The sequence below is a fragment of the Garra rufa genome, chromosome 21 (assembly GCF_049309525.1).
Source record: "Garra rufa chromosome 21, GarRuf1.0, whole genome shotgun sequence".
NCBI lineage: Eukaryota > Metazoa > Chordata > Actinopteri > Cypriniformes > Cyprinidae > Garra > Garra rufa.
The window spans coordinates 34,056,328-34,081,992 of NC_133381.1; the positions used below are offsets into that span (position 1 = coordinate 34,056,328).

Consider the following 25,665-nt stretch of genomic DNA (forward strand, 5'->3'; position numbering starts at 1 on the left):
TAGAAAGAATCAGCTACGACGAGTTCGCATGCTATCATTTTGTTTGTTCAAGGAAAGTTGAGGAATTGTAGTATTCTGGACATTTCTTCCTATTTTCTTAGCATTTTCACTCCGTTACTATGGAAAGTCGTCGAAACAACATCTGGCTGCCTCAAGGACGCGGAAGACAACGATTCAAACTACTTTTAACAACTTTCCGTTGTGGTTACTAAAATTGCGTTTATATATTTAATTTGGGTTTGTCAGCACCTCCCAGTGGATTACCGCAGAGTTGTTTTAGTTCATGATGTCTACTAGTCAGGGGTCTTATGCGCATCCTCCGCCAACCAAAACGGTTATTGTGTTCAGGAACGGAGATGCTTTTTACCCTGGCCGAAAGTTTGTTATCAGCCAACGCCAGTCATCCACTTTTGACAGCTTTCTGAACACTGTCACTCGAGGCATCACAGCTCACTTTGGGGCAGTGCGAAATATTTACACCCCTAACAAGGGTCACAGGGTGGCGAATCTGGAGCAGCTGGTGCATGGAGAAATATATGTGGCAGCTGGAGCAGAGAGACTGAAAAAGATGGAGTAAGTTCATTTACACACATGATGGTAATGGTACAGTTATTTTCAAGAGAGTACAGTAAGTAAACTAAATTGTTGTGGTATTGTGTTGAATGTCTTTTAGTTTTTGAAGAAAGAAGTACATTTTATTGACTATAAATAAAAGTAATATAAAATAATGTTAGAATTTTTTTTTTACATTGAACTGCAAAAGCCATTAAAATAATATACTTGTTATATTAACTATATATTTTCTCTCCTTAATTTTTTTGATAGCTATCGTCACATAACAACACAGAAACCTCCAAAAAAGACAAGTGAACTGGTAAGAGTCATGGTAGCTTCACTATTCCTGATAGAGAGATAAAAAATGATAAAACAAATTTTCTGACAGATATTTACAGTGTGTTTGAAATATACTTTTTCAGTTTATGAGTTACAGTTGAAGTCAGAAGTTTACATACACCTTGTAGAATCTGCAAAATGTTAATTATTTTACCAAAATAAGAGGGACCATACAAAATGCATGTTATTTTATATTTAGTACTGGCCTGAATAAGACATTTTTACATTAAAGATGTTCACATATAGTCCACAAGAGAAAATAATAGTTAAATTTATAAAAATGACCCCGTTCAACAGTTTACATACACTTGATTCTTAATACTGTGTTGTTGAACAGTTAAGGAAAAATCCTTCAGGTCCCACAAATTCTTTGGTTTTTCAGCATTTTTGCTTAATAGGCTATATGCCGAACGTCACCTGACCAACCCCGGAAAACAGGTCTCATTACTTCCGCTTGTCTGAGAACGTGTTAATAGCCGTAATAAATAATGGCGATATCGACGGACTTTTAAGGTAATCAGTTAAACAAGCCAGCTGTTTATTGTGGACGTTTCATTCGATATTTATATATAAATGTTAGTGAAAAGAATAAAAATTTAAAACTTTTATATATCAATCCACATATGTGATGGACATTGGTTATGATCATTTTTAGTGTCTACTTTGAATGAATCTTGAGTAAATCATGTTCATATTTAAAGAGGGATATGCAAAACGCGTGAACCGGAAGCAACGAGACCTGTTTAGCAGAAAACGGAAGCCTGTTGGGCATAACCCCTATTGAACCCTTTCCAACAATGACTGTATGATTTTGAGATCCACCTTTTCACACTGAGGACAACTGAGGGACTCATATGCAACTGTTACATAAGGTTCAAACGCTCACTGATGCTTCAGAAGGAAACACACAGAAAAATGTACAAAAAAAAGTTTTCACCCCTGGCTCTTAATGCATCGTTTTTCCTGCTGGAGCATCAGTGAGGGTTTGAACCTTCTGTGATAGTTGCAATTAGTTGTTCTCAGTGTGAAAAGATGGATCTCAACATCATACAGTCATTGTTGGAAAGGGTTCAAATACACAAAAATGTTGAAAAACCAACAAATTTGTGGGACCTGAAGAATTTTTCTGAAGAGCAGTGGACAGTTTAACTGTTCAGGAAAAACAAGACTCGTAAACAACTATCACTAAAAAAAACACACACAGCTGTGGATCATTCAAACTTTTGAACAGGGTCATTTTTATAAATTCAACTATTATTTTCTCTTGGGGACTATATGTGAATGACTTTTATGTGATTATTCAGGTCAGTACTAAATAAGAAATAACATGCATTTTGTATGATCCCTCTTGTTTTGGTAAAATAATTAACATTTTGCAGAATCTGAAAACTTTTGACTTTAACTGTACGTATATCAGAAATGTAAAGAGGAGACAGATATCCAAGGGAAATCATAACATGTTTGCAGTATGATTATTATTTGTGTTCCACATCCTACATTTTTCTGTTATTGAATGATACAGCTCTCTGGCAGAACATCAGTGCAATGTTTCCCCAGGCTGATTTCATTCCCCTTGTTGCTGAAAAACATGAAGTGCACATGTGTATTGATTTCACTATGAAATGTCCATTTGAGTCAGCTGTTTCTCTTCATTTCAAACTATCAGGTAGCCTATGTGTAGAACAGTCTCTGAATGCTGGGGCAGCATTTTGACTACTCATAAAGTCATTTAAGGTTATTAATCAGCAATGCTGCCTAGTGAGAAATTAGTATAAATTGTACATTTACATTTAATCATTTAGCAGACGCTTTCATCCACTTTCAAGCTTTAAAGGTATAGTTCACCCCAAAATGAAAATGCTGTCATTAATTACTCGCCTTCATGTCGTTCCAAACCCGTAAGACCTTCGTTCATCTTTGGGACACAAGTTAAGATATTTTTGATGAAATACAGTACAAGAGCTTTCTGACCCTGCATAGACAGCAATGCAACTACCACATTCAAGGCCCAGTTAGTAATAGAAGCAATCAAACCAACAAAACAGCAACAATATGTACTGTAAGTTTTGACAAGTTCTGTTTTTTTCTAATAAATAAAAAGAAAATAGATAGAATAGAAATTCAATAGAGAGTGCTGCTTGCAAAGCTATTGCCTAAGTTTTTGAACGCAGCCATGTTGTTCTTTTCATTTGCATACCCTGTTGGTCCAAATGTGGTGACCATTTACAGTCAAACCAAAAATTTTTCAGACACCAGATATAATTTTTGATATTTTTTTAGTAGTGGTTGCAGGACCCTAGTTCAGTTATGCAAAATCATGTAAACTGTGACATATTATACCCAAAACTTCATACAGTGGACTACCAGTAAAACAGTTCAAATTTGTTACATACCTTTCTATCAGTTATCTAATATTATCAAGATGAATTTGTTCTGACACAGTTTAACTCTCGAGTTCTTGTCATTACCATTTTCTAAACTATAGCAAATAAACTGTGCTAATGTGAGAAATGTTGAAGGTGTCTTGTTGAAGCCATTTCTATGGAAGTAATAATATTTTGAGTTTATTTAGTAAAATCTGAGAAAAAGCCTGTGTTGCAAATGAGACATAGAAATTGGAATGTAAACAATTAACCAGTGATGTAGCATAACGTAATTTGATTGGCTGTTAGATTTAGTATGAAAGAAATAGAACCCCGCGAATCAGTCAGAAGCCACTGGACTTTTGAGCAACACAGTCTTTTGACCTATGCAAAACTGAAAGTTAATTTGTTAGAAAAGTAAATATCCTAAGTTTTTGTTTTAAGATTTATAATTAAACAGTCAAACGAAGAACTTTGGATTCAAGACTTTTATTCACTGACTTTTTTGCTTTGAGTACGAAAGAACTCGGAAGTCCTAGGCTAGTGAGTTGGCTTAACGCACTCACAATAAAGTCAAAAGACTGCTCGACATTGTCATATCGAGTGAATTCGGAGGAAGATTGTTCGACGAAGTCGAAAGAAGAGAAGATCGCTGAAGAAAAGAGACGCTCGTTAAGCCAGCGAGGGAGCGTTGATCGAACGGGCCGATCTGAGGGAAACCTGCTTGCGGCTGCTAACAAATACGTGGCAGCAAAAGAAAGCCAGAGGTAGCTTACCTAGAGAGATAGTCGTCGGCTAAATGAGACATTCCCTGGAACAGGTCTGAAATTTTCTTCATGACTCTATTAGCCATCGTCTAAAAGTGATAGTGTCACTGGATATTGCATCCTGAAAGTAATAGAACTTGACATAGATAAATCCTGCACATCAGTGACTCTTTTAAACGAGTGTTTATAAGAAGATTAGAAGCTGAGAATTGTGATAGTTTTCCGTAAAGAGTATAAAGTAACATGGCAGATGAAAGCGCAGCTTTGTGTGTTGACCAAAAGAGGGCGTCAAAGCCCACAGAAAAGGCTGTAGAGGAGAAAATACGCAGGCTCAAAGGAGAACGCAAGGGAAAGTTGGCACAAATAACCAAACAGAAGAATGATTTAGCCAAATTGAAGGAAAATGAACACAATGTTAATTTCATTAAAGATGAAGAATTGCTACGGTTCGAAAGATTCTTAAAACAATACGAACGGATTAATGAAGAGTTGTGTGAGTTAATAGATGAAGATGATAAGAAAGCGGATCAAGAGGCTTATGAGAACAGATTTTCGGAATTTCAGCAGTTTATAGAAGACACAAACAAATGGATTGCAGATGTCCTAAAAGATGAGGAAGATGATATTAGGCCACATGAAAGTGTATCCAGAGCTAACTCCGTGGTAAGCCGGACTTCCAGTACTACTTCTGCAATACTGAGAATTAAAGCTGAACGTGAAGCACTGTTAGCAAAAGCTGCAGCAATAAAAAAGAGAGAAGCAATAGAACAGGAAGAAACTCGCTTGAGAATTAGAAAAGAGCAATTGGAGCTTGAAACTGAGCTTGCTGCTTCAGACGCCAAACTGAAGGTGTACGAAGAATTTGAAGATTTTCATGAATCTAAACGTGATTTATCAGAGCTACCTTCAGGACCCAGATTTGAACCCCTGATCTGTAGACAAGAAAAACACAAGGTAGATGATCATGTGTGTCGTGGAGCTGGTAAGACATCCCTTACATTCAATCCAGAGCCAGCCACTGAAGTTGGCGCTTCAGATAGAAGAAAGTCATCGTCAAGGTTTGATGCTGTCAGCAGCACGCCACATCTTAATCAGCATGATCACACTGATTTTTCTACAGATAGCCTGCACGAAGTGCTACAGCGTCAAAATGAAGTCACTGAGATGCTCATTAAACAACAGAATTTGTCTCAACTCCCTCAAAGAGACATATCCACATTTACAGGAGATCCTCTGACTTACAGATCTTTTATAAGGGCTTTCGAGCATGCTATCGACAGTAAGACAGACAGTCATCAGGACCGACTGTACTATCTTGAACAGTTCACGAGTGGAGAGCCACTTGATCTCATTCGGAGCTGTGAGCATATGAAACCCGACAGAGCTTATAAAGAAGCCAGGGAACTGCTTGATCGTCACTATGGAGATGAAATGACCATCGCTACAGCTTACATCAAGAAGGCTATGGAATGGCCTCAGATTAAGCCGGAAGACAGAAAAGGATTGAATGCTTTTGCTTTGTTCTTGGTTGGATGTTGTAACACAATAAATGATGTGGATTACATGGACGAAATGAACAATCCTACCAATATGAAGTCCATTTTATCCAAACTTCCATTCAAACTGAAAGAAAGATGGAGAAGTTATGCTTATGACATTCAAGAAAGAACAAGAAAAAGAGCCAGGTTTCCTGATTTAGTGGAATATGTGTACCGACAAGCAAAGGTAGCCAATGACCCGCTGTTTGGAGATATCCTGGACTCCACTTCAAGTAGTCGGAACAGCTTAAAAAAGCAACCAAGCATTAGAAAAAGTGAGTTTAAAAGAAGTAGCTTTGCTGTGAATGTGTCTACTACCGAAAATAATGTCAGTAAAAGCCAACCTGAAAAGAAACCTTTCGCAGCCAAGTCAACAAGTGTATTTCAAAGTCCCTGTCTTTACTGTCAGAAGAACCATGCACTGAGTGCGTGCAACAAGATTCGAGAGCAGCCTCTGAAAGAAAGAATTCAGTTCTTGAAAAATAACGGCCTTTGTTTTGGGTGTCTGACAGCAGGTCATATGTCCAAGGACTGTAGAAAAAAGACATCTTGTCCAGATTGTTCATTCAAGCACCCAGCTATCTTGCATGTTGTTAAGGAAGATGCTTCATCGAAGAACAACAGTGCAGACGACAGGTCACAAAGCACGAGTGAAGTCACAAGTGCTCTTGTGTCTGCAGGGTGCAGAAAAGGTGACCATACTGGGGCCGGGAACAGTGAGCGTATTCTTCCCATTGTACCTGTGCAGATAAAACACAAGAAAGACACAAAGATAATCAAGACCTATGCTTTCCTGGATCAAGGAAGTACAGCGACTTTCTGCACTGAAGAGTTGGCGAAGAAGTTGAATATACGGGGCAGAAAGACAGAGCTCCTGCTTCGTACTCTATCACAAGAACAGAAAGTGAATAGCTATGAACTTACAGATCTGGAGGTGTGTGGCTTAGAGGAGCAAGATTACATTCAGCTTCCCACTGTGTATACTCAGCCAGATATACCTGCAAAAAAGGCCAACATCCCACAGAAAAAAGATTTGGAGAAGTGGTCTTACCTGAGTCGAGTCCATCTCCCAACATTTGAATCAGAAGTTGGTCTGCTCATCGGTGTCAACGCATACAAAGCCATGGAGCCATGGGAGATTATTAATAGCCAGAACAACGGGCCATATGCTGTTAAGACAGCTCTTGGCTGGGTTGTCAATGGGCCAATCAGCAGATGCCAAGAAAAGGAATTAGATGATGACAAAAGACAAAGTTTCCTTGTCAATCGTATCTCTGTGATAAGCGTCGAAGACATGCTGATGAAGCACTACAATGCAGATTTTCCAGAAAGAAGATGCGACGACAGACAAGAACAGTCGCAACATGACAAACAGTTCATGCATACGGTGACAACATCAGCTCAGCTCATTGATGGTCACTTCTGCATTAAGTTGCCTTTGAAGAAGGACAAGGTGAAGATGCCATGCAACCGTGGTATTGCTGAACAGAGGCTTAACTCTTTGAAGAGGAAGTTCAGTAAGAATACAGATTTCTTTCAAGAGTACAAGGCTTTTATGGACAACATACTGGAAAAGGGCTACGCAGTAAGGATTCCAAAAGAACAATTGATTCGCAGTGATGGAAGAGTATGGTTCATTCCACACCATGGAGTTTACCATCCAAAAAAGAGGAAACTCAGAGTCGTCTTTGACTGTGCGGCAACTTACCAAGGTGTGTCGCTAAATGACCAGTTGTTGCAGGGGCCTGACTTAACTAACACTCTTATCGGAGTATTGTTGAGATTCAGACAGGAGCCTGTAGCCATGATGGCGGATATAGAGTCCATGTTTTACCAGGTACGGATTCCAGACACTGACGCGGATATGTTACGCTTTCTCTGGTGGCCAGGTGGTAATCTGAATGTGGAAGCAGAAGAGTACAGAATGTGTGTGCATTTGTTCGGTGCTACATCATCTCCTAGTTGTGCGTCATATGCATTAAGAAGAACAGCGGAAGATGCAGCATCAAATAGTACCCCAGAAGCCACACAGACAGTCCTCAAGAACTTCTATGTGGATGACTGCTTAAAGTCAGTAGCCACAGAAGATAAAGCCGTTGCTCTTGTGAGGGAGCTGATGACGTTGTGCGCCAGTGGTGGCTTCCATTTAACCAAGTGGGTCAGCAACAGCAGAGCCCTGCTGGGCTCCATTCCTGACCACGAACGAGCAGCTAAAGTCAAAGATCTTGTTTTGGAGCATGATGAGTTACCAGTGGAACGGGCATTAGGTATGCAGTGGTGCACAAGTTCTGACAGCTTCAGGTACAAAATAAATCTGCCGGACAAGCCATGCACAAGACGGGGTATTTTATCTGTAGTCAGTTCGGTGTATGACCCAATGGGTTTTTTGGCACCACTCCTACTACCCATCAAGCTCATCTTAAGAGATCTCTGTCAAGAGAAGAAAGGTTGGGACGAAGAGATCCATGAAAAGGAATGTCGGACATGGAGGAAGTGGTTGACAGACTTAGACAAGCTTTCAGAACTCCGTCTTAGCAGATGTTTCAAACCCCCTGAATTTGGGCCCACAAATGCTGCTCAAATTCACACTTTCTCAGACGCTAGTCAAGATGGATATGGTGTTGTGTCATATCTCTTGCTGACAAATGACCGGGGTGAGAAACATGTATCATTCTTGATGGGAAAGTCCAGAGTCGCTCCACTCAAACAGATCACGATCCCGAGAATGGAGTTGACAGCAGCAATGGTTGCAGTCAAGATCGATCGGATGTTGAAAGAAGAACTTGAAATTCCCCTGTTGGAGTCGGTCTTCTGGACGGATAGTACAACAGTACTAAAGTACATTGTAAATGATGCCCTTCGTTTCAAGACATTTGTAGCCAACCGTGTCTCTTTCATTAGAGAAGCGACTACCTCTTCTCAGTGGAAGTATGTCAACACCTCACAAAACCCAGCAGATCAGGCTTCCAGAGGTTTGAAGATCCAGAGCTTCATGGAAAGTAAGAGCTGGTTTCAGGGGCCTAGTTTCCTGCAAAAAGAAGTTGAATGGCCGAAACAACCTGAACAGTGGCCTTACCTGACTGAAGAAGATGTTGAGGTGAAGACCTCTGCTGCAGTGACATGCACAAACTCAAACGAGTGCACAGATCCACTGAATCAGCTTTTTGAATATTACTCCAGTTGGCATAAGTTAAAAAAGGCGGCAGCCTGGATTTTGCAATTGAGAAGGACATTGAGGCACCTGAGCGAGAAAAGAAAAGAATTTGAGGAGAACATGCAGCAGAATGAGAATGATCCAGAAAAATGCAGATCTATAGTTGAGCAGCAAATGGTGATGTACAAGAAAACCCTAGAAAAAAGAATACTTACCTTGAAAGATCTATCCAGAGCTGAAATTGAACTGGTTAAATACAGTCAGAAACAAACTTACAAGGAAGAGATACAAGCCTTGCAGTTGGCAGGCTCCCGTGTGAAAAAGAACAGTTCTATCTTCAAACTGGATCCATACTTGCAAGAGGATGTGTTGAGAGTAGGAGGACGTTTGAACAGATCGGCGATGCCTGAAGAGGCTAAGCATCCTGCCATTCTGCATAAACAGCACAGAATAGCTCACCTCATTCTCCACCACATTCATCAAGAGTGTGGACATGGAGGTAGGAACCACGTCTTAGCCATATTGCGACAACGGTATTGGATACCAAGAGCCAATGCAGCAGCAAGAAAAGTGATTTCAGAGTGCAACCTCTGCAGAAGACTGCATGCCAAGGCAGGAGAACAGAAAATGGCAGATTTGCCTCAAGACCGTCTGCTCCCTGACAAACCACCCTTCACCAACACGGGTGTAGATTATTTTGGACCTTTCGAGGTCAGAAGAGGACGTGCAAAGGTTAAGCGTTATGGAGTGCTCTTCACATGTTTAACTGTCAGGGCAGTGCATATAGAAGTAGCCCATTCTCTTGACACTGATTCATGTATTAATTCCATACGGCGCTTTCAAGCCAGAAGAGGTCAAGTGTCAATTATTCGTTCCGACAATGGCACCAACTTTGTCGGCGCTGAACGAGAGCTGCGTGAGGCATTGGCAAAACTGGATCAGTCTCGCATCAATGAAGTCATGATGAGAAAGGGTGTGCAATGGATCTTTAACCCACCTGCTGCATCTCACCACGGCGGTATCTGGGAGCGTCAGATCCGTACAGTGAGAAAAGTGCTGAACTCTGTTCTGAAGCAACAGCTCTTAGAAGATGAAGGACTACACACTCTCTTATGCGAAGTTGAGAGCATCATCAATGGGAGACCTTTAACCACGAACACCGATCACCCCAATGACCTCGAACCGCTGACACCGAACCATCTGCTCGCGTTGAAAACACAGCCTAGTTTTCCACCTGGTGTGTTCACTAAGGATGATGTCTATGCCCGCCGGCGCTGGAGACAAATACAATATATGGCGGATCTGTTCTGGCGAAGGTGGACTCACGAATACCTACCGCTTCTTCAAGAACGACAAAAATGGCTCAGCTTAAAGAGAAGTTTCAAGGTTGGAGATGTTGTCCTCGTCGCAGATTCGTTCCTGCCAAGAAACTCCTGGATGTTAGGCAGAATTATGAGGGTGATGCCCGACTCCAAAGGCATTGTCAGAAGTGCTGAAGTTCGGACGAAGACCAGCATCATTCAAAGACCCATAAATAAACTTTGTTTATTGCAGGGAGAAGACTGAAGATAGAAGAGAAAGACTTTAATAGAATAGAGACTATCAGTTGAATAGTCTGTGAGAAGTATTTAGTTGTTAATACTTACCAGTTAATGTTTACCTTTAAATACTTTCCTGTGAAGAGAAGAAGGTTCTTGCTAAAAAAAAAAAAAAATTAAGAAAGTGTTAAATGTAAGCGTGTAAATGACTTCTGTTTAAATTTAAGTTGATAATTGATATGTTAAGGCCTAGTCAATTAGGGACCGGGATATGTTGAAGCCATTTCTATGGAAGTAATAATATTTTGAGTTTATTTAGTAAAATCTGAGAAAAAGCCTGTGTTGCAAATGAGACATAGAAATTGGAATGTAAACAATTAACCAGTGATGTAGCATAACGTAATTTGATTGGCTGTTAGATTTAGTATGAAAGAAATAGAACCCCGCGAATCAGTCAGAAGCCACTGGACTTTTGAGCAACACAGTCTTTTGACCTATGCAAAACTGAAAGTTAATTTGTTAGAAAAGTAAATATCCTAAGTTTTTGTTTTAAGATTTATAATTAAACAGTCAAACGAAGAACTTTGGATTCAAGACTTTTATTCACTGACTTTTTTGCTTTGAGTACGAAAGAACTCGGAAGTCCTAGGCTAGTGAGTTGGCTTAACGCACTCACATGTCTGAATAAATGTTGATTTGACTATATATATCATGTATTAAAATATTATAAATGCAGCTGCTTAACTGTTTACAATAAACTGTTGAATAATTACAAAAGATGTTATTTTGCCATAATTTAGCACAAGGGTGCTCAACCCTGCTCTGTAGTTCTATCTTCCTGCAGAGTTCAGTTCCACTCTTGTTCACACACCTGTCTGTAATTTTCACACAAACCCCAAAACCTTGATTAGCTGCTTCAGGTGTTTTTCATTAAAGCTGGAACTAAGCTCAGCAGGAATGTGAACTATAGTCAACAGTAGCACAATATAAGCACCACAATACCAAAATACTATTAAAGGGATAGTTCACCCAAAAATGTAAGTTCTGTCATTAATTACTCACCCTCATGTTGTTCCAAACCTGTAAGACCTTTGTTCATCTTCAGAACACCAATTAAGATATTTTGGATGAAATCCAAGAGCTTTCTGACGCTCCATAGACAGCAAGAGTCTTTCCACTTTCAAGGCCCAGAAAGGTATTAAGGACATTGTCAAAATAGTCCATGTGACATCAGTGGTTCAACCGTAATGTTATAAAGCTATGAGAACCTACATGATCTGTTTTGCATAGGATTCAAATTTTGGACTAAAGTTTGGACTATTTGAAGTGAATTATTAAGCTAATAGTTTTTACAACCTTCCTCAGAGACCAACATGCAATGGACCATAATAGAGCAATAATCATAAAAATGCCCACTTAGAGTGACTTTGCTTGAGGTTATGGCCATATATGTCACTGTCTGCCACCCTTTTAGCCCCTTGTTTCCATCTGAACAACAACCAACATAGCATTTAAGACGGCTGATTGAAGAAAACCAGATGTGTAAGTGCCCTAAATGAGCAGGAGAACAGTTATTGTCGGTGATGCTCAGCGGGGTCCTGTTCATTTGTCTCCACTGCAGATCCAACCTGTAGTTCACAGCAGAATAATTGTCCCAGCTCGATGGAAGAGAATCGGTAATGAGTCGTGCATCATCAAGTGAGCCCTGCTTTTAATGTGTCCCTATTGGAAGTCTTCAATGGCAAAGCCTCAGGCTACGGCAAAGTCTAATTCTTTAAAACTGTAATACTGTCTAATGGTATAAAATCAGACCGATGTACTTTGCTTTATTTAATTATTTATCTCTAATGGCATCTCATTTCCTCATGTTGTTAAATATTAGTGGATTTCGTCTTTCTGTTTTGATAACAAAACATATTTGTAAGCATAAATGTGTGGGTTGGGGTTCTAAGTGGCAAATTTGATTATATCTTGTAGTGTTTTTACCAATGGAGATATCTTGGTTCCTCCAGCACGGGTGCTGATTCCAAAACACACGCTTGCGAGCTGGGAAAACGTATTGGCCATGGTGACCGAGAGAGTTCATCTTCGGACTGGAGCTGTGCACAGGTATGAGCTACATCTATGTTCATGTGTAAAATGGACATATAGATAATGTTGATCTCACTCCTTTCAGATTGTACATGCTGAATGGGAGGCCTTTACGTGGATCGTATGAGCTACAGAACAACCACTTTTATGTTGCTGTAGGGACAGAGAGGTTCCGGTCTTTGCCATATCATCTGGCTCCAAGCAGAGGAGTAATCCACAATGTCACTGATGTGTAAGAAATATTATTCTTTTTATTTTCTTTTATTGAACCTTCTTACAGTAAAATTGGCCATCAATAACCACCTTTTGCCACATGAAGATTTTGCTAATAGAGCGCAGGAGTATTATATGGAGTTATTTTTGTAGACTTTTTAGGTCTTTAAATAGACACACATCCGTCTTTGCAAGTATCCTCAGGAACACAGTAATTTAGGTTGTAAGTGAAAGCAAACAGCTGAGAAAGAAAAAACATGTAACAGTATATTGGATCCGGGTAGCTCTTAAAGTGACAGCAGTCTAATATTCCTACTGTCTGTTATTTCATGGTAATCAAACAACAAAAGAGAGAAAATCTCTCACCTCCTTTGACTAAATCATTTTTGTAATTTAAATTTCTATATATATATAGCTATATATATATATATATATATATATATATATATATATTTACACAGCAAAAAATATGCAGTAGATTTATACATTTTATTACTTTATACAGTGTATAACATTTATTATTTATTTGTTCTGCTGTAGTTTTTTGTCCTATTGCAATTAGTTTCTTATTCTTATTTAATTGCTGATTGTTTACTTGTCTTCGGAAACCTTGAATTTTTTTTTCTTTTTTAGATTAGTATTAGTTTCTGTTGGTGAAATTTCTGTGGTATCAAAAATATTTAAAGCAAAAATAACTATATTGTGATATATTTTTGCTGTGAGATAAAATTACTTATATCACGATAGATGATTTTGGACATATCGCCCACCCCTTTTAATTAGAAAATATTTTTTAATGGAGTGTAATTTATTTTAAAATGTAATTTATTCCTGTGATAGCAAAGCTGAATTCAGCAGACATTACTCCAGTCTCTGATCTTTCAGAAAAAGATGCATTTTTTTTGGATTCTTTAATCAATAAAAAGTTATCTATATATCTTTGCTGTCACTTTTGCTAAATAAAAGTACTGTATTTAAACCTTAAAAAAATCTGACTAACCCTAACATTTTGGTTATTAGGGAATATAAATAGAAAATAAATATATGTGACCCTGGACCACAAAACCAGGTTCATTTTTTATTTAATTGAGATTTATACATCATCTGAAAGCTGAATAAATAAGCTTTCCATTGATGTATGGTTTGTTAGGATAGAATATTTGGCTGAGATACAACTATTTAAAAATCTTGAATCTGAAAAAACAAAAAAACAAAATATTGAGAAAATCGCCTTTAAATTTGTCCAAATTAAGTTCTTAGCATTATATATTACTAATCAAAAATTAAGTTTTGTAATACTAACGGTAGAAAATTAAAATATCTTCATGGAACATGATCTTTACTTAATATCCGAATGATTTTTGGCATAAAAGAAAAATCAATAATTTTGACCTATAAAATGTATTGTTGGCTATTGCTACAAATATACCCGTGCTACTTACGACTGATTTTCAAAATATCATAGTTTTTCACAAAATAAAGAAAGCAGATTTGGAACAACTAGAGTACAAGTAAATAATAACAAATTATTTTCTTTCTTTTTTTTTTTTGTTTTTGGTTAATTATTTATTTATCTTCCTCTTTTAATAGGATCAACAATGGCATTCTTCCAGTACTAAAAAAAGAAAAACAGGACAAAACTTTGGTAAGGATAATGAAATATATATATTTTTTTAATGGATAACATATTCATATTATAGATGGCATTGGTGTGTTTATATTATCTAAATATTTAATGAAAATGCTGGTATTGATTTTGCATAGTCAAAGAGTAATAGGCAAATTTTCAGAAGGCAGGGATGAACACAAGCAAATGAGCCTGTTTTGGCAGTGTAGAATGCCATATTAATCTTATTTGCTCTCTTCTTGAACTGTAGTATGGAGATTAAACATAGAGCAGAGCTAGTTTACAAGACAATGATCTTGATCAGCACCCATCCCTTTCCCCTCAGACCGAAACCAGTTAGCGAGAAAATTTCAATTTGGGCCAGATATAAATTGGCTACTGTTCATTAGTGTTGAAGATCAGATAGTTGAGAAAAATGTTACTGTCACAGGATCTCAATGTCTCCAATCAGGCTGATATGTGGCAGTGCGAGTTGGGAGTGAGTACATTCCCCTCATCAATCACTGTCTGTAGGAGGTATTGAGTTCTTCTCACCTCTCCTTTTTCAAACTGTCCCAACGCTCAGAGTTTGTGTTACTTGATCAAGTGAGAGCCGAACTCCCTCACCAGGGGAAGGCGCTGAAACCCTCCCCTGTACCCGCAGAATGAGGATAAATTGTTTTGTGATAGTGTGCGTGTTCACTTGATGCTCTGGGATGGTCCAGACTACAATAAGAGCTAGACCTGGCAAATAAGTGATGGGGAAAAAATACACACTTAGTGGACTGGGAACCGGAGTTCTCCAAAGTGAAGTTTGAGACATCTGGTTATTGTGAATAAGAAAAATGACGGCAAGCCGTTTGCCCGTTGATGTTAGAAGGGAAAGCTCTTGTGGTTGCTCCATGTGTGTTGTTCTCTAATTGATTTCTCATGCTTCATCAGCTTCATTGAGTGGAGGAAATAATTTGAAGAAAGTGGCCAATTATCTTTGATACAACGAAGATGGAATAGCAATCAAAGTCTCATCAAGGTGTCATTAAATTCCAAGGTGCAGTTCCATAATCTGTTTACATTCACCTGTAATCTGTATTTGTTGAGAGGAGAACAAACAATCACATATTTGTTTTCCCTGCAGAGAATCTGTAATATTCATTCAAACCTTTACATTACCAGACAAATGTTTTGACAAAGTATATTAAGTTTGTTTCTCGCCATCTTAAAAACATTTTGATCTGGGGTGATTTAGATCTAAAGGCACATGTTTATGTGTTTGAAATGTTTTTTTTATTTAATATTATATATTTAAAATTCTTTACAAATCAATTACAGTTCAAGTCAAAAGTGTACATACACCTTGCAGAATATGCAAAATGTTAATTATTTTATCAAAATAAGAGGGATCATACAAAATGTTTTTGTTTAGTGATAGTTGTTAATGAGTCCCTTTGTCCTAAACAATTAAACTGGCCACTTTCTTCAAATTATTTCCTCCACTCATTGAAGCTGATGAAGCATGAGAAATCAAATTTTTCCAGCAGTTTGTGGATTTGAAGTGAACTCTTTATAACAATGACTGTATGATTTTGAGATCAATCTTTTCACACTGAGGACAACTGAGGGACAACTATTACAGAAAGTTCAAACTCTCACTGATGCTTCAGAAAGAAAACATGATGCGTTAAGAGCCAAGGGTGTAAACTTTTGAAAAGAATAAAGATGTGTACATTTTTAAGTACTGCCCTTCAGAAGCTACAGAAGATACTTACATGTTTCCCAAAAGACAAAATAAGTCAAATTTACCCTGATCTTTAAATTAAAAAAGTTTTCACCCCTGGCTCTTAATGCGTCTTTCTGGAGCATCAGTGAGTATTTGAACCTTCTGTAATAGCTGCATATGAGTCCCTCAGTTGTCTTCTGTGTGAAAAGATGGATCTCAAAACCATACTGTCATTGTTGGAAAGGGTTCAAATACACAACATTTTGTTAAAATGATTTCTTTTTCAAATAAATGTTTTTCTTCAGTTCTATTCTTCACAATTCGGGGAAAAATTTTTGTCGCTTGTGGAACTGTCTTTAATTTTAGTAATAACAAATAATGTTTCTTGAGCACCAAATCAGAATGTTTGAATGATTTGTGAAGGATCATGTGACACTGAAGACTTGGGCAATGACTACCAAAAACGTTATTATTAAAATATTAGTATTAGAGACAGTTGATTTTCATTTGTAATCAGTCCAATAAATCCAGCCTTGGTGAACATAGAAGACTTCTCTCAAATAACTTTAAAATCTTAACCTAAACTTTTGAATGATGTAGTGTATATAATTAATTGTATAATTTTATTGAATTAAAATAAGTAATATACTATATATACTTACAAAAAAAAATTATAATAATAATTTCCATAATTACATAGCATGCTATGCATGTTTTCTTTTAATCAACAGCATGATATTTTTCCTTCATAGCTTTATTTCTTCAGATCTTGTTTTTACCACATGAGGGAGACAAAGACCCAGCTATGGCTTCCACCAAAACACATTTCTTTTCTCTGCCTGCTGCTTACCTTATCCAATGATGTCATTCCAGTGTAAACATTTTGATAATGAAATTGAATTACAGAAGATTTTATCTCATCTTCCCCTGGAAATCAATACCGTATACTTAAACCTATATTTTATTGTCATGTAAACTGCATAAAGGGGCTTGTGTATTATTAGAAACCTCAGCGTTTTTTTTCCCCCTGCACAGGCTTTTTTTTTTTCATGTGACAGAGCTGGCACTGCACCGGCAGATGAAAGCAGTAGCATTTGGTGTTTATTCTCCTACTGGCCTAACAGATGTTGAGCGAGGTGTCAGCAAAGTTGACACGGGTGGAAAAGTGCAATAGCGACAGAGATGATCACACCCCCTTGTACTAGAGGCCACACATCCATGACTGTGACATGCAGAGGCAGTAAAGCTGTTCAGACCCTCTCCATGCCACTGCAGGGTGAAGCTGTCCCCTCATATCTCCGATGACTTGCTCATGTCAGACCTGCTGCTGTCCCCGCGGTGGCTTCCTGTTTTGGAGTAGCATTGGTTTCTCTAGGGGATTGGTAGAGACACCCATCCAGCTGCTCTCTGTCAGGCCTGTCCTGCGTAGGCAAGGGGAGTGGTTCACTAATACAGCAGGGGGTCTTCCACGCCTGGCTTCAGAGTCATTATCACATCACTCTGGATTGATGCTACCACTGTAAACACTGGGTTGGTACTTCTGCCTACATCATGCATGACCTTTCCAACATAACTACGTAATGCGTGAAGGCAATCTAGTGCATCGAGCATTTGTGGTTATATTACATATAAAGTTTTATTTATTTTTTTTAGAAAATGGCTTTATTCCTCAGCTTATTCCCTTATTCCTCGGCTGGGATCGTGTAGAGCCCTTTGAACCTGCATTGAAACATTGATCCCTATTAAAGTCCACTATATGGAGAAAAATCTGAAATGTTTTTCTCAAAAACCTTAATTTCTTTTTGACTGAAGAAAGGAAGATATGAACATCTTGGAAGATATGAGAGTGAGTAAATTTTTATTTTAGAAGTGTACTAATCCTTTAAAAAATGTAAACAGCATATTTGATACCCGAGTTTCCGATTTCGACGGGTGGGAGAGAGGACTACTGCTCTATTAATTTTTTCCACAAGACTTACATTGATTTCTCTTGCCGACACAGTCATATATATATTTCTATATGTGCATGACCATTTGATGCACATTGTATGTATTTTCCACAGTGGAAATGCATTTATTTGACTGAAATTCCTAGATAGTGCATTGGATGTATACACTAGTGTGGTTAATGTTTATACAGTTGTCAACAAATGGGACCCTACAATTTATTCAATATCCATGTGATATTGACTTTCCATTTTGGCTTTAATAAGATTTCCCCAAGAAATAGGCAAGAATGAACTTGGTGTCCCGCCATAATTCCTATTCTTTCTGACAACAAAACACTTGAACCCGTCAAACTTGTAATTACAACTTGAGAAGTGGAAAGCAGGAAATTTTAGCACATGAAGGCAGCGTTATTCCAGTCAAAAATCACCCACTTAGATGGGAACAGAATCATCAGACTGACATAAAAAGTGTCCAGCGAGAGTTTATTTTGTTTTAATGTGCCATTTAGGAGAGTTTTTATCTGAAATAGATACCTAGATAACACAATAATTGATAGGTGTAGAAAAACACTGAATGTTTTTCAGTGATTGGATGGCATTAACCTGGCATCACATCCAATGATTAGTTCTTCCAGAAGCACTCATTGTATTAACCAGCATCTTTTAAACATGCATTTGTTTAGAGGTGGACTTGTGAACCTCAATGGACTGGTGAAATTGCTAGACCGCCCAATCAGATTGAAACTTTTCGAGTGGTGTTGCCAGTTTTGTGCAACATGAATCAACTGGTTATTGAATGGACTGTGAGTGGTTCACTGGGAGGCTGTCTGAAGCTGGGACTAAATTAAAAGAGATCTTGAACTATTCAAAAACTCTCACTAATATAATAATACATTAAGATTTGGCACGTTCATCCTGAAAGTTTCATTCATGAATTTGAATTCTGAATGAATTCAGACTAACTGAATTGAATATTCCAGCTGAAGTTTTGTCAGTTCTGTTGTTTTATTTCTCCTTGGCCCACCAACGTCTGTTCAAATTCAAAGACACGTCAGGCACAGTTTGCTTTAAAAAAGCAAGCGAGTAGAACAAATATTCCGCTATTCCCCAGGCCCCATGTTAGTGGGCTTGCAAACACCATTGCCCGAAGTGTGTACCAGTGGAAGACGGAGATCAGTGAAGTACCCCCAAGCTGCCTCTCTATGGAGCCAACTAACAGTGGCAAGAGCTGGAGAAAAATGTATTAAGCCTTCTCTTTCCCTCACTGCGCCAGAAATGGCTCACCTTGCTCCCAATGGTAGATCGGGTATGCACTGACTGCTAGAAGAAAATTACCTTTTGTGGGAGTATTAATTCAGACATGCATCCTGCTGTCAAAGCATCACTCTAAACTCCTCTTCCCACTGCTCTGTCTCTCTTTGTGTCTCCAGTGCCCCAGTCTTCTTTTTTCATCATCAATAACTGTCTGCTGTCTGCTGAAGAATAAGTTATTCGCTCCAAGTCTCTTTTTTAAAGCTTGTTTGGATCCTCATTGTTTGATCTGGCTTGATAAATAAGACTATTGTAGTTAGAAATTCATGGCTGCCCTGTTTCATCAATAAATGATTAGTTTGCTGTGCTCTCTGGTGATTGATAGGTTGTGCATGGGATGTATTGGAACCAGATGAATTCAATACCGTGCCGGTCGCTGGGGAGCTACAAAGCATATCAGCTCATGAAAAATTGAGGTCAATGGAAAATGTGAAAAAGAGAGTAAAAGAGGAAGAACGGGCTGTGTTCGAAACACAGTTGTTTCTTGTTATCAAAGGATTGTAGACACACTTTAAGCATCAGATCGAATCAAAGCCATGTATGGTCTTTATTTGAAGACTGCTTTTTTAACTCTTGTAGTTTGCAAAGCCTGGAGTGGACAGCGCTGGCTCCGTCTTTTACGCCAAACACCACGGGTCGGCCTCGAAAATCCCAGATCTCTTTGCTACGGCGGGTGAGTGTGGCAAGTTGTGATACGATTTTCCTTCTGTCTCCCAGTTCCATTTCCCGCCTCTTCCTTCGGCAGATACAGGCGTTTTACATAATTGCTGATAGGCACTGTGGCTGTTGTTTTTGTAGAAGTCTTATTTTCTCCTCCGTCTTTCTCTTTTACCGTCTCTGCTGTGTGATTGTGATGCATTTATGATTAAGGGAGTGAGAGAGAGTGCCAAAAAAGCGGGATCTTGTACTCTTGCATGTGTGCGGCGCAATACAGCGAGCGCGGGCGTGCGTGTGCGCGTGCCACAAATTGCTTTGAATTGACAGGCTGTTCTCTAAAGCCCACCTACATTAGGGAAATACGCTCTCGTTCTTGGATAGAATGCCGTCCTGTGAGAGGAATATTAAAGCTCAGCATGGATTCAAATGCTGCGGAGGGCTTTAAATCATAGATAAATTCAATCAGGCCGTTTTGTTTAAAATGTATGCAAGTGCCTTGTTAGCTATGCCAGGGAAAACAAAATGTTTCCATTTTTTCTGATAGGTAATCAAAATGTTCATAAGTTATTCATGAGAAATCTCTCTCTCTCTCATTCTCTCAGATTTTTCTCTATTGGTTCTCTATATTGGTTTCTGTTCTTTCGCTTTCATTCACCAAATCTCTCTCACTCTGTTGCATATAGAGGCTTATATCATAAGACTATACAATATAACATTTTCTTAAAAGGGATATGAAATTTCTGTCATTAATTGCTCACCCTCTTGTTGTTCCAAACCCGTAAGACCTTCAGAACACAAATTAAGATATTTTTGGTGAAATCTGAGAGCTTTCTGACCCTGCATAGACAGCTACGCAACTGACACGTTTAAAGGGCGTTTAAAGTTGTTCACTTTCAGAACAAAAATGTACAGATAATGTACCCCCTTGTCATCCAAGATGTTCATGTCTTTCTTTCTTCAGTCGTAAGGAAATTATGTTTTTTGAGTAAGCATTTCAGGATTTCTCTCCATATAATAGACTTCTAGGGCTCTAAACGATCACAGCCAAGGAAAGAAGGGTCTTGTCTAGCAAAACGATGGGTTATTTTCTAAAAAAAAAAAAAAAAAAGCATATACTTTTTAACCTCAAATGCTTGTCTTGTCTAGCTCGGCAAGACAAGCGTTTGAGATTAAAAAGTATATAAGTTGTAAATGTTTTTAGAAAATAACCCATCGTTTTGCTAGATAAGTCCCTTCTTCCTCGGCTGGGATCGTTTAGAGCCCTTTGAAGCTGCATTTAAACTGCATTTTGGAAGTTTAAACTCGGGGGCACCTTAGAAGTCCATTACATGGAGAGAAATCCTGCAATGTTTGCCTTAAAAAACACCATTTCTTTATGACTGAAGAAAGAAAGACATGAACATCTTGGATGACAAGGGGGTGAGTACATTATCTGTAAATTTTTGTTCTGAAAGTGAACTACTCCTTTAAGACCCAGAAAGGTAGTAATGACATTGATAAAATAGTCTATGTAACATCAGTGGTTGAAGACTGAAATGGAAGAGAAGAAATCGTTGAATGAAGTCATTGATTTTGTTTTCTTTGGACACAAAAAGTATTCTCAAAGCTTCATAACATTACGGTTGAACCACTGATGTCACATGGACTATTTTAACAATGTCCTTACTACCTTTCTGGGCACTGAACGTGTCAGTTGTGTTGCTGTCCATGCTGTGTCAGAAAGCTCTTGTATTACATCATAATTATCTTAATTTGTGTTTCGAAGATGAACGAAGTTCATACAGGTTTGGAACGACATGAGGGTGAGAAATCAATGACAGAATTTTCATTTGTGGGTGAATTATCCCTTTAAAAAATGAATACTTTTATTCAGTAATTAGTTATACAAAATACATCTGGCTCACAAATCTGAGAGGGCACATGAGATTGACACTTTTTGTTCACTAGATTAACCAAACAAGACTTTGACTGAGCAAGTGCATTGTGTCTTTTACATGCCATGAGGTCATTCATTGAGTAATTGCAGGCGCTCCGGAGCTGCCATCACTTTGCTCATAAGAGCCGAGCCAGCAGTCCTTGTGATGGAGTTGAGTTTCCCTCACTCATGCAGATCTCACATTAGACTCGGACGGTACAGTATGTCTGCAGCCATGCTTATAAAAGCCCCCAATGAAGGCTCATACCTACTCTGGACACTTGATCATGTCCCATGGGGCAGAAGATCCACATAATGCCATTCCTAATGGCAGAAACCGAAAAAAAATAAAACGAGAAACCTCCTTTTATCTACATCAATCGCTGCAGAGGGGTAATCAAACATGCCATGACTGCGAGAGCCATTCCCATCACCTACTGGAGGAGGAGTGCATCTGCTGTCAGCTTATCATTAGCCAAGATTGTCTTACCTTTGAATGTCAAAGGCACCGACGAATGCAGTTTGCATCTCAGGATCAAGAAAGCCCATTAAATGCTTTGTGAAGTGCTGAGCTCGGACGGACTTGATTTGATGTGAGGTGAAGTGTTCTGGGTAATGCTGAAGAGTGTTTATCACTTTAACCCTCATGTCTTGTCTGCTGAAACAAGACGTTTCATCTCCAGACAGGTTTTTTTCCTTTGTCTGTGTTAATAGTCTGTGTTTTGAGAGAAGATATTGAGCGTTTTGTAACAAACATTAATTGATTTGTAGTTAGTTGCAACAGGGCCTGTCTATTTACAGTGTCATTTAGCTATTTTCATTGCGAGCAACGAAGCTCATCTGTGAAAAAAACAGGCTCTCAAGGTTCTTACTAATGGACTAACCTGATCCTGCTTCATGCTGCTCTGATTTTAAACATTTTCTATCATGTATGCCCGTCAAATGTTAGAAAAACATGCACCTCCTATTTTGTTATCTTATAAGTTAAAGTAAAATCCTGAATGGTTGCTTTTGATTAAATATTTAGGATGATAGTTAATGCAGTCCTCAACTTTAACATTGTGAATTGTGTGTGTACTAAAGTTTGCATCCAGCATATTATCAGCATGTAATTAGGATTTATCGCCCACTTCAGAAAAAAGCGTCTTCAGAGCCACCAACAAAAGAAAGGAGGCCGTAGTATCATCAGAAGTACTGGAAGATGAAAATATGAAGGTGGATCTTCCCATTGAACAGGTGAAGATGACACGCAATTTACATGATGAGACATTTCAATCATGCAGATTATTGAATACAAAAATTAGGATGCAGCAATATAAAAGTTGAATGTTTTCCTACTCTACAGATGGAAGTAAAAGAAGTTGAGGAGGAACAAGACACCTTCAAAGACCCCAGACCAGGAAGTGGTGGTGATAGCCCTGCCAAAAACTTTACAAACCATCCAAACCATACAAATGCTGATTTTTCACCAAGGTTGTCTGCTTTCAGAACCAATAAGGTAAATGGACTTGAGCATAGAATCTGAATATTCAATCAGCTCATTACTTTTGTCTATTTTACTGGCATTTGACCACAGACCAGTCTCTTAGATCAGATTTTTTTTTTTTTTTTTTCTGTGGATTTGAAACTGTTGACTGAATTTTAAACTTACAAAATAACCATTAGTATTGGTGGTCTCAAAACAATGTGGTTGTTTTGAGACATATATTTTGACAGTCAAACACCTGCAAAAGTAACAAAAACAATGCTATTTTTTTCCTTCAGCGTAACGCAAAGGCCTTTCCCAGCTAACACAAATACATTCTAAGAATGTTTTGTGGTAACACTTTATAATAACTGCACACTATGAATCATTAGTTAAGCATTAGTAGTCAATTCATCATGTATAAAGCATTGTCCCTACATTAATAGATGGTAGTAAGCAGTTTATAAATGCAGCTATAGATGCTTTGTTCTTGATTCATAATAATTGTTTTTTCATAATTTATTAATGATCAATTTATAATTTCTAAATTAAATATTATATTTTTAACAAACCAGTTATTTAGGAGTTGTCAGTGGTTCATAAGATCATTTAGACTAAATGATTGATAAATTTAAATGTATTTATTTTATGCTTTTATACATATTATTTAGGCATAAAGTAATAGCTACTCAGGTAATTCAGGTAATTCACACAAAAAGTATTCTCGTAGCTTCATAACATTACGTTTGAACCACTGAGTATTTTAACGATGTCCTTACTACTATTCTGGGCCTTGAACATGTCAGTTGCATTGCTGTCTATGCAGGGTCAGAAAGCTCTCGGATTTCATAAAAAATATCTTAATTTGTGTCCCGAAGATCAGCAAAGGTCTTACGGGTTTGGAGTGTCATGAGGTTGAGTAATTAATGACTGAATTTTCATTTTTAATGGACTATCTCTTTAACAACATCAGCCAAAATTCCGAGAATGTTACCTGTTAGCTGGGTTATGGCTTTAGTAGAAATGTCCCATCAATTCTGAATGGAACGCAGCACAAGTCTGCCATATTTCCTCTCCATTCTGTTCACACAGAAGAAGAGGTCATGAGGAGAGAGGCAGCGATTTGCTTTTTTTTAGTCTGTGATCTAACCCCATAAAATTAGCCCATTTAGATACAGCAGTTATTGTGGCCAATAGTCCTTGACTCGTTATAGTGTGAATCTCATAACATTGATGAACAGACACAACAATGCTTTGGAATATTACAATGCCATGCAATTTCACAGTGCTTTGAAACAGGAAGATATCGAGTCTTATTTAAACAATCAATAACATGCAGCATTCCATTTAATGAAAACTATAATTTCAGACAAAGGCAATTACACCGCTGGGTATTGTTTTGGTGCTGTGACTTTCTGCTGTAGTCGGCATTTTCATAATAAAGATATTCTTATCGGAATAATTATTGACTGGGGAGCGCGGTTATTACCTTGTTAAGGACCTCATCAATAGTATAATTCATTTCTTATCACATTTAGTCCTGTATGGAGATTGCCAAATCGAGGGTGGCTATAGATCTCGAGAATGGACCATGTGTAATAGTGAGTAGTAATTCTCACCAGTCCAGCCTCAACTAATTGGCAGAATCATCATCACCGCTCAAAACATGATTTGATTTACAAGAGCGGATGAGGGCTCCTTTTTACGACCGTTCGCAGTGTCGGCACTAAAGACATGTAAGTGGTAATCTTGCAGGACTTGCTCAGAAGGACTGCGTAATGTTAACCATTAACCATGTTCCCTAGCACTCAACAATGTCCAATAAATATTCGCACACTGAAGGCTTGTATTCCCATTGCACACATAGCCGCGACACGCTGTTCTTTTCCTGTCCAGCCGTGTTTATTATCCGGCATCGTAAGGCTTGATTATGACCCTCGAATAGATCTATTTCATAAGAATCTGACAGTAACGTGTATATTATGGCATAGATATTTTGTGATAATGAGTTATTATGAAGCTGCCGTGCTTTTCATATCGAGGTGACGGTTTTAATTTGCCGTCACGGAGTTGATATATTTTACAATGGCAGCCGCATTGTGTTCGCATGAGAACAAAGCATAACGAATATGTTGTTGCGCTAGAACCTGAGCTAAGTAGGCAAGCAATCATAATGTAAAAATGCTGCTTTGGTGAGTGCTCATAGACCCTCTGATGTTTAAAAGCATGTAATTTAAGAAGGCTTCTTGAAAGCATGATATATTTGAAAGCTTCTTAAAACATTTCATTCACTATATATGAGTCATGCTTCAAAATAAATATTACCTCATCCGTTGACGCGCCTTTGAATTATATGGCCTGCTACTGTTACTAGAATTACGCTTTTTATTGATGAACAGATTCAATTATATGATAGTGTTTTAGTCAGAACAGCCACCTTAACAGAAATGATGCCATTTTTGATTTACATTAACACACACTGAACCC

The 25,665-nt window shown here is 38.1% G+C and overlaps 1 protein-coding gene across 1 annotated transcript in view; it reads left to right on the forward strand.

Annotated features, from left to right (window-relative positions):
• Positions 1–286: 286 nt before the first annotated feature.
• The window catches only part of LOC141295399 (doublecortin domain-containing protein 2C), a 49,731-nt gene continuing 24,352 nt past the window's right edge, over positions 287–25,665 (forward strand). The window contains exons 1-9 of the mRNA XM_073826605.1: positions 287–573; positions 826–874; positions 11,876–11,952; positions 12,232–12,363; positions 12,431–12,577; positions 14,149–14,203; positions 19,721–19,814; positions 22,849–22,949; positions 23,059–23,211. Of these exons, the coding sequence (XP_073682706.1) occupies positions 287–573; positions 826–874; positions 11,876–11,952; positions 12,232–12,363; positions 12,431–12,577; positions 14,149–14,203; positions 19,721–19,814; positions 22,849–22,949; positions 23,059–23,211 (1,095 nt within the window). The remainder of the gene's footprint in view (positions 574–825; positions 875–11,875; positions 11,953–12,231; positions 12,364–12,430; positions 12,578–14,148; positions 14,204–19,720; positions 19,815–22,848; positions 22,950–23,058; positions 23,212–25,665) is intronic.